The sequence below is a fragment of the Arachis ipaensis genome, chromosome B08, assembly GCF_000816755.2.
Source record: "Arachis ipaensis cultivar K30076 chromosome B08, Araip1.1, whole genome shotgun sequence".
NCBI classification, from domain to species: domain Eukaryota; kingdom Viridiplantae; phylum Streptophyta; class Magnoliopsida; order Fabales; family Fabaceae; genus Arachis; species Arachis ipaensis.
The window spans coordinates 128135015-128144139 of NC_029792.2; the positions used below are offsets into that span (position 1 = coordinate 128135015).

Below are 9125 nucleotides of genomic sequence, written 5' to 3' on the forward strand. Positions count from 1 at the left end.
ATTTAAGTTATTCTTATTAAAAATAGCTTATTCAATATATTATATATACACATACAATAAATATTGTAAAAATTTTTATTCTTATTATTATAGATGTCATTGAAAAACTGTATACATTAGGAAAAGAAGAATAAATAAATGTCAAAGAAAAATCCATAAAAAATACAAAAAATTAAAATTTTTGTGCTACAACATAAAAAAATATTATAGATTCAAATTATAAAAAATTTCATCAAATTATACCTATTCATACAAAATTTCATCAAATTATAAATTACTAACTCAATAATTATGAGTTAATAGTCAAAATCGTCCCTGAAAGATACCCCGATTTCTATTTTTGTCCCCGAAAGATAAAATTAATCGAATTCGTCCCCGAAAGATAACCAACATGGGTCACGTTCGTCCTTCCGTCATCTACTTCGCTGAGATGGCAAACATTTGATGACGTGTCTCGTTAATTGCCAGCGTGGCAAACGCCAAATAACACCCTTTTATTGCTGACAAGATAAGTCTTTTAAAATAATTCAAATTAATCCTAAATAGATGAACCCTAATCCCAAATGCAGGAGGCTCACCGGGCTAGCGTTGAGGTCCCAGCAGCTTTCCTTAGCATTATCACCTCCCAATTCATGCTGGTTCCACCGGTGCTCGATGGGCCCACGTGTCCCGCGAACACCAGAAGGAACGGCGGCAAGGACCCGAGCTCGTAGATCAGTACGCTCTTCTAAACCTCCATCCACCTCTCTATCCTCTTTGTGTACCCTTTTATCCTCCACCTCACCAAATCCATCACCATCACCATCAATCCCGTGTTGAAGTAGCAGGGCCTGCGCCCCTCAAATGTCCCCACAGTGGTGGTCCGACTAGAACGCCGCCATGAAATACTTGCTGAAGTTGGCGTGGCAGTACTCGAGTGTTCAGATGGTCCTGGAGCTTAGGCTGGGGCTCCAAAGCTTGGATATGTCGTCCACGACAACCAAATCAGAATCGAGATAGATGACTCTGTTGATGCAAGTTTCGAGGTCAGCGAGGTAATTTCTGGCGTAATTTAGCAGTTACTTGATGGAAGTTGAGATCAGGTTGCTAACGATATTGGGATCAAAGTAGTAATTCTAAGATCGTGAAGCTTATTATCCATGCCATAGCAACAATTTGCATGCATTGTACAAACTTAATTTAAATATTTGCTTGGTTCACAAAGGCCACCAAAATTTACTGTATCCAAGAACCTCATTTCCAGTTCTATATCAATGATGAAAGGGTCTACCTTAATGAAATTGAGCACATCCTGATCATGGTATCCCGGATAGACTTCTTGCAAAGAGTACCAAAATTTGTAAAACTCTATTGATCTAATATTGGACTTTACAAAGTTAAACCCGTCATTGGGTCTATTCTCTAAATCATATGAGCTACCCATGAAAATGATCGCATGCTATCTGGAAATCTGCATCATGGTGAAACTGAGGAAATGGGTCCCTGAACCACATGATATCGACATCCTGGAAGAGGAATATAATCACATCAATCTAATGTATACATCTTAGAAATGTATCTTGCTTTCTATATAGAGTATTTCAATTCTACTTTTCCTTTTAAAATTTTTATCCACCATGTAAAAAAACTCATTGTGTGTATAATGAAAGAACAGCCATTAAAATACTTACTGTGAATACAAAATTGTACCCCATCTCAGGAACAGAACATAGGAAATTGTCCTATTAACTGCGGAAAGGTGGATTGAACGAGGAAATTGAGATTGGAGTCAGAGACAAGGAAATGGAAGAAGATGTTCTCAGGGCAAGGGAGTGCTGGAGGATGAAGTGGACGGCAGCAATGGAGCCGGCAATGGAGTTGCGGAGGTACTCGAGGTTGAGGGTTAAGGCAACACGGACAGGGGAACGGTTGCAGACGGTGGTTAGGGTGCAGTTGTTGGGACGGCATTGCTCTGCATTTCTAAGTAGCTAGGTAATTCCAAGAATTTGGGATTAGGGTTCATCTACTTAGGGACTAATTTGAATTGTTTTAAAAGACTTGTCTTGTCAGTAATAAGAGGGTGCTACTTGGCATCTGCCATGTTGGCAGTTAAAGGGACACATCAGCGAATGTTTGCCATCTCAGCGAAGGAGATGACGGAAGAACGAACGTGACCATGTTGATCATATTTCGGGGACGAATTCGATTAATTTTATTTTTCGAGGACGAAAATGGAAATCGAGGTATATTTTAGGGATGATTTTGACTATTAACTCCAATAATTATTATAGATTCAAAATTAAAGGTTTTAGATCAAAGTGCTACAATAACTTTTGTGCTATTTGATAGAGAAGCAAAAAAATTATTGGACACAACTATCTAAAAATCTAATTACACTCCAAGATAACAATGACACTCAAGCACCATCCTAATTGAAAAATTTATACGTCATACTTATATTTGAAGTCAAAGTAAATTATTTTAACTATAACTATGCTCTCATCAATACATTATTACCAAAACATTTGTCCCAACAAAAAAATACCAAAACTCAACTCCTATTACAACAAATAAAATAGGTAATACAACAAAAATTTTATTTATTCACAACATCATTTATATTGCTCATTTATATTCTTCATTGATTATAGAAACCAACTTCATCAACACTAATATCATCACACCTAGATGACATAATAATCAAGTAATTAAAAAAAAAACAAATCTAAGAGACATCTTCAGATGAAAAACATATATACAAAGATGAAATAAAAAAAAGATAAGAAAATACATACAAGTCAATAATTCAGAAAAAAATATGTCTCTACAAGAACATATAATAGAAAGAAGAAAGAAACAACTCCAACAACCAAAAATAAAAAAGACAAACACGATATAAAAAAACTAAATCCGTTAATTAAAACAAATACAAAACTAAAAACAACAAATGAAGATATAACTCTATACAACTTCAATATAAAAAATAAAAATTATAAAATATTTTTAATTAATTTTTAAATAATATAATATTTTTTAAAATATACTATATACCATCATTAAATTATCATCCCGCTGGGATGTCACTCTAATTTCTTTGTTAAAATGTATTCTAGGTTTAACCGTTTTAACTTTTAAGTCAAGAGGCAATCTGTTATGAAAGAATGTAACTATCTTTACAAAAATGCCTCAACTGTTGCAAAGGAATATAATTCAAAGGAAAATTCCTTTTACTTCAGTACCCATTTGGCGTTTTAAATGAGGATTTTGGTACGGAATACATACAATGCTACTGTCATTAATTTCTCCTCTTAAACACTAAAACGTGCTTGTCTTGCCTATTATTAAACAAAACCAGGCCTAAATAATTCCATGATTATCATACAAATCAATTTTTGAATTGTCCAGTTATAATTATACAGTGCTAAAGATCTACGTACCTAACCATAAGTAAGGCCGAAAATTGCTCATCCTTTATGTACAATATTAAACAGGCCAACATCAAAACAATAGTCTCCAAAGTATAAAGGAATTCTCTCCTCCTCAAGCTTCCATTTTATAATTAAAATCAGAGAAAGATTACAAAACACTCGACGAGACTAATGGCGCATGCCTCCCGAAAACACTCACCCAACACAATCAGAAATCAAATTCCCCTGTCGCCTGAAATAGGGTAAAGTAGAATTCATTGTAACATTTTGAAAAAGTGAAATTAAAGGATGAAAAATACCATTTTTTGTCCTTGAGACCAACATACCTTATTGAAGAGAATGTCTTTATTATTTATGTGCATGATGCCATCCTTCAATGTGCATTTCCACCTGCTCTTGGTACGTGTCACCTGTATTTATAGTAAGTATAAGACTTTTACTCAGCAAAAGGATTCGACAACCTTGAACCATTAACTACATCATATTACAACAGCACTCATATCTAACATGTACACAAGGAGGAAGGTTGTATCACCTTGTCAAACTGAGCCAAAACAAGATGATGTGTATCTTGATCTTCTCCTTGATCCAGATCATCAAAATCATCATCGTCGTCATTCTCATTTAATGGCTCATCATCATCATCGTCATCTTCATTGTCATTTGCTGCCTCATTTTGAGCTACAAGAGCAGGGGTGCTTGCTGGTATCTCTAATAAAACGGCAAAACATCATCAGCAATATATATCTTCAAAATAGAACACTTATATAACCATGTTCCAAATATACCAGGAGGAGCCGGTGTATTTGCAATGTTGTAGTCTTCACTCAACACTCCTTCATAATTGTATATCTGCCACAGGATCAACAGAACCCAGCACAGATTATTGCACAAAACATGGTGAGAGTAGTGTTAAATGAAGCACGAAATGAATTACCAAAGAAAGATTGAATCTGCAAGCAAATAAAGAATCGACTAGGATTACAGAATCCAATCTTATTTCTTACCAATTATTTGGCTAACTATTACCAGCCACCAAAAGTAGCACCAAGTGTGATATGTATCATTCTCAAATATGCAACTACTTCAGGTTCCTTACATTACAATATCCACCTTTAATTGAAAATTTAACCACTAAGAATTCGAAATGCTTAAATGTTTCCTCAAGACTGTGAAGTCCTGTATTTGGCAATAATGAACAGGGAAAAAGGAGCTCATATTTACAATAAATCAAAGAGAACCGTGCAAATGTAATCTACAAAATTCCTTACTAATTATTACCTACCAGAAAGATCAATTCTGAAGTGATTATGAAGGAGTCCCCAATCCCAACAAATTAAATAGATAACAAGTGAATGTAACCTTATTTTAACATTGTACACAGTTATTAAATGCTAAATTGAAAGCTAAGGTATATATTAACATTTAACAAAGACCAAAAGTTCAAGGGATATGTATCCATTTTCCCCCAAAAGGAAAGGAGGCCCATAAAAAGAAAAAAAAATATCTACTCACATTAGGAGTAGAAATCATATCATCATCAAAAGGAATTGGTCCATCAAGTTGCGGAATCCTAGAAGTTGGCCTCACTAAATCAGCTGGTATTTTCTCTTTAGAAGTTATAAGACGTGCATTAATGGAGATTCCGCCTCCGCATACCTGAAAAATGTGAAATTAATAAAATGACAGAAATATAAGTATCTGCAGATAATGTTCAACCATTTTTCCCCCTCTTGAAAGATTTTAAATTTCAACCTATATGAGGGTAAGATTTAAAACTGAAAACAACACAGGCTCTTTTGACAATAATAGAGTAGAGTGATAGTCAACAGATTAACTGCAGATCAATGTCTAACAGATTAGTGTACTCCCAGTTAAATTGTGAATTGTCATAAACATAAGTGTAACTTTGATTCATTCAGGGTAAGTCAATAATCACAAATTCAGCAGAAATAACAAATATGGCAAATATTGACAATTAACATCAATATCATTAGTTATTGCAGAAGTAATTACAAACAAGATGAACCACCAAGAATTAAAAAAAAAAAAAAAAAAAAAAAAAAAAAAAAAAAAAACTAGCCAATAGAAAACAAGATGTACCTCAACTTCAAAAGATCCAGATGCAGAATCTCCAGCCCCATCCTGCTGAGGTATATATCCATCAGCATTGTTATATTGTGAAGCCAAATCATCGCGTTTTCGTTTTCCCATGGGCGCTTTGAAGAATTCCTTGGTGTTTTTCAAGCATAAATAATATCTAAATGAGATGACCATATTTTACCTCTATAAGCTCACACTTAGCATTCTATAACAAATCACCCATTTAATGTGTGCAACAAGACAGGAGTATTTGCTGCTTCATACAAGAACACTATCATATGATCCCTTCAAGTTTTAACAGCAGGGAACAACAATTCTTCTTAATACCTCATTGGTTTGCTTACCTGTGTAAGAGGTTGATTAGAAGTTCCTCTACCAGCTTCATCCCGTCCATCATCGTAAGCTACAATAATACACATCATCATTGCACAAAGACGTTTCACTAAAATTTTGTCCCAAGTTTAAATGGACTCACCAACATTAACATCAAGTGAGGGCCTCTGGTTCATCCAGGGAGAGGGAGGCAGTTGTTGCTGCAAGATTTAAGAACAATCTCAATGTAATGATAATTAAAGACCCATGTGCAGATTTCAATAACAAGGTTCAGCCAATGACTATGTATTGATCCAACTGAATAAATGGAGAATAGTGATTGAGAAACTAAAACCAATTGGGGAAATTTTTCCGAAACTTTGTGATACAATTATGGAGCCAATCAGTGTAGTCGCTCGGTCCAGTTGGGATGTTATACATAGAGTTATCCACGGTTCCTGGTAAAGGGGTTTGCATTGGAGTTTGCAGAGGCGTCTGCACATTCGGAAAAAAGCCCATAAGTTATTAACTCATGAAATCACATAAAAGGGATAACCTTAGTGGTGAAAACTTATGATTAAGACTCACAGGTGGAAAAAGCATTTCAGCAGTAGGAGTTTCATACTCTTCATTCCCCTCATACGGCACATTAAGATCGTGAACTGCACCGGGGTTTGTCTTAGTTCCACTGGACCTTTCTATGGGAGCAACAAGAACACCAGCTTGTATCATCTTTGATTCCCACAACTAAACAAATCAAAATACAATAAACAAAATAAATAATAGCAAAACCAATAACCGATCGGATCTAACCCTAGATCAAGCAGGTCCAGCTCAGAAACAAAATATCTTGCAAACAAAATCAATTGAAGTAGGAATCTAATTCATGTAACTGAAGAAAATGATACGAAGGAATCAAAATGAGAAAGGGAGAGAAGATGAGATTACAGCTTGGAGCTCCTTGAGAACTTCCTCGCCGGGACCAGCGTTGTTGATGAACTCGTCGCGAACCTTGACGATGACGTCCTCAATTACGTCGATATAGACCTGGCTTGTGGTTACGGTGGCCGTGGCCGCCATGACGGAAAATTGCGGAAGCTGGGAGGTGCGTATTAATATTATTGAGTGTCTTGTGCTCTGAAATTGGGTCCGATTGGAAAGGAAGTGGAACGGTGTTTCTAGGGTTTGGGGGAGAGAGTGGAGTTGGAGCTGAGTGATACGGCGAAGAGAGAGAAAGAGACGGAGGAGAGAGAGATTTAGAGAGAGAATAAAAGAAAGAAAGAGAGAGAGAGGAATATAAATAGGTTTGCATCCGATTTTTAATCATCGATCCACGTGTTAATAATGTGTGTTTCCTTCTTTCATCTTTTTTTCCTTTCTCACTATACTTGAGATATTCACAAGGAAAATAAAGAATGTTAATTCATCAATTAGGGAATAAGATTGACAGTTATACTTGCGTTTAAATTGTAAAAAATACATTTAGAATATAGGGTCTGTCTTTGATAACTACATTCATTTTGAACCTTTGTAATATATACACATTAATTATTAACTATATAGACGTTTATGATTAGGTGAAAATTCAGGTATAGTTGATTTTATGTGAAGTTGATAGTTGAGATTTGAGAGTTGTTAGATGAAAATTTAGTCAAATCTGTTAAATTATCTAACGACTCTCTGTTATTCACTTCACGTGAAGTCAACTGCACTTAAATTTTCACCTTAAGATAAATATTTAAGCCTCCTATCAACTATACAAAAATTAAAAAAGAAAGTTACATTTAAAATCATCAAAGATAAAATACAAAAGAAGGTACAATCTTGAAATAGAAATTATTGTCAACAAGTGAAAGACATGTCCTGATTATAACTGTTGAAGAAACAATCCCTGTGTATACCCTATCCTGTTTTAAGTTTATTGATTCACTTTTAGATGAGATTCATAGGATTTTAACACAATTTTGGTGGAGTTAAAGAGGCACTGAAAGGAGAATGTGATAAATTAGCTGGGACAAAATGACAAGATCCAAAAGAGAGGAAAGATTGAGTTTAAAAGACCTGCATGCTCAAAATTTAATTTTGCTTGAAAAACAGTTTTGGAGGTTGGCTGTTAATTCTAATGTACTACTTAATAAAATGTTAAAGGGTCAGTATTTTAGATATAAGTATTCTTTGACTGCAGACAAAGGGACTAACCCTTCTTGGGGTTAGCAAAGTCTCTTAGAAGATAGAAAAATAGTGAAAAAAGGATTGTTGTGGAGTATAAGATCAAGAGATGATGTTAATGTTTGGCAAGAACGCTGGCTGTCGTCCCCATACCCATATCATATCAGTCTCAACAATCAATCTAGCAACAATATGTTTTCAATAATTAATAGAGTAAAGGACTTACTGACCACAGGAAGAAGATGGAACAGAGAGCTTATCGATTTAATCTTTTTTCTTGAACTAAGTACCTGCATCCTCTCCATAGAGCTGAATAATAACGGCAAGGACTCTCTGATTTGGGTCTTGAACTCGAAGAAGCAATATGATGTGGCGTCAGGATATGTGGTGGCGTATGGCTTTGCGCATGAGCCGATCAATCAACTACCTGCAATCATGCAAAATCCAAGAATTTAGAAAAAAAATTAAGGCTTACAGATACTAACAAAGATAAAAAAAAATTTTTGTGGAGAGCTGTGCATGAAAGATTACCTGTACTGAGGCTCATCCACCAGCGTTTCCAGTCGACTCCACCTTTGTGTCCCAGATGTAGATTAGCTCCGAAAACCATCATCCACAGCCTTCGATGGTGCAGTCCTACTCAGGAGGTACGGGGAGCAGTAAATTTGAAGCTGGTGCCGCTATTGCAAATTAAAGTGTTTCTCCCTTTGTGTAGTGGTGGATCCAAGTACTATTAAGTGCTGGAAGTGGGAGAGAAGATGAGGACGCCCTCAACATCTTTGTTGCTTTTGTTGGGCATTATGAAAAGCATATAATAAAGAGGTGTTTGAAAATGAGAAAATTCCTATCCAACAGATTTCGAACTCAACAAGAAAGATTTGCTAGGAGATGAATAGAAGACAAGTTTCTTAATTTCCTAATATATTTCTTTTTTTTAGTTTATTGGTTATTAGCGTAGCCACTTATTGCTTCAATTGGAAGAACCTCTACTATTTTTTTAGTCTCATATAGAACTTTGTATCACTTTCTTAAAGTAATGCAATTACTTTCACTTTGGAAAAAAAAGAATAATTATTTTAAATATTATTCTATATGGATTAATAGTAATTATTAATTTTTTACATAGGATACAAA

At 35.0% G+C, this 9125-nt stretch overlaps 1 protein-coding gene and 1 pseudogene across 1 annotated transcript; both read right to left on the reverse strand.

The window, feature by feature from the left end:
* Positions 244–1165, reverse strand: LOC107611770 (annotated as a pseudogene).
* Positions 3321–7111, reverse strand: LOC107613308 (transcription initiation factor IIA large subunit). Its single transcript, XM_016315254.2, has 11 exons — positions 6771–7111; positions 6411–6569; positions 6182–6317; positions 5986–6036; positions 5855–5913; positions 5511–5639; positions 4923–5066; positions 4196–4259; positions 3943–4118; positions 3734–3817; positions 3321–3639 (listed from the first exon to the last, which is right to left on the reverse strand). The coding sequence occupies exons 1-11, from the start codon at positions 6900–6902 to the stop codon at positions 3616–3618; spliced, it is 1158 nt and encodes a 385-aa protein (XP_016170740.1). The 5' UTR covers positions 6903–7111; the 3' UTR covers positions 3321–3615.

What these genes read in the sequence shown, in the direction of transcription:
- LOC107613308 (XM_016315254.2), bottom strand. Translation starts at nt 6,902, where the DNA reads ATGGCGGCCACGGCCACCGTAACCACAAGCCAGGTCTATATCGACGTA. An exon ending in GTTTCGGAAAAATTTCCCCA is followed by an intron (nt 6,037 to 6,181) that starts ATTGGTTTTAGT and finishes TGCAGCAACAAC; the next exon opens with TGCCTCCCTCTCCCTGGATG. An exon ending in ATATGATTTCTACTCCTAAT is followed by an intron (nt 4,260 to 4,922) that starts GTGAGTAGATAT and finishes ATCCTGTGGCAG; the next exon opens with ATATACAATTATGAAGGAGT.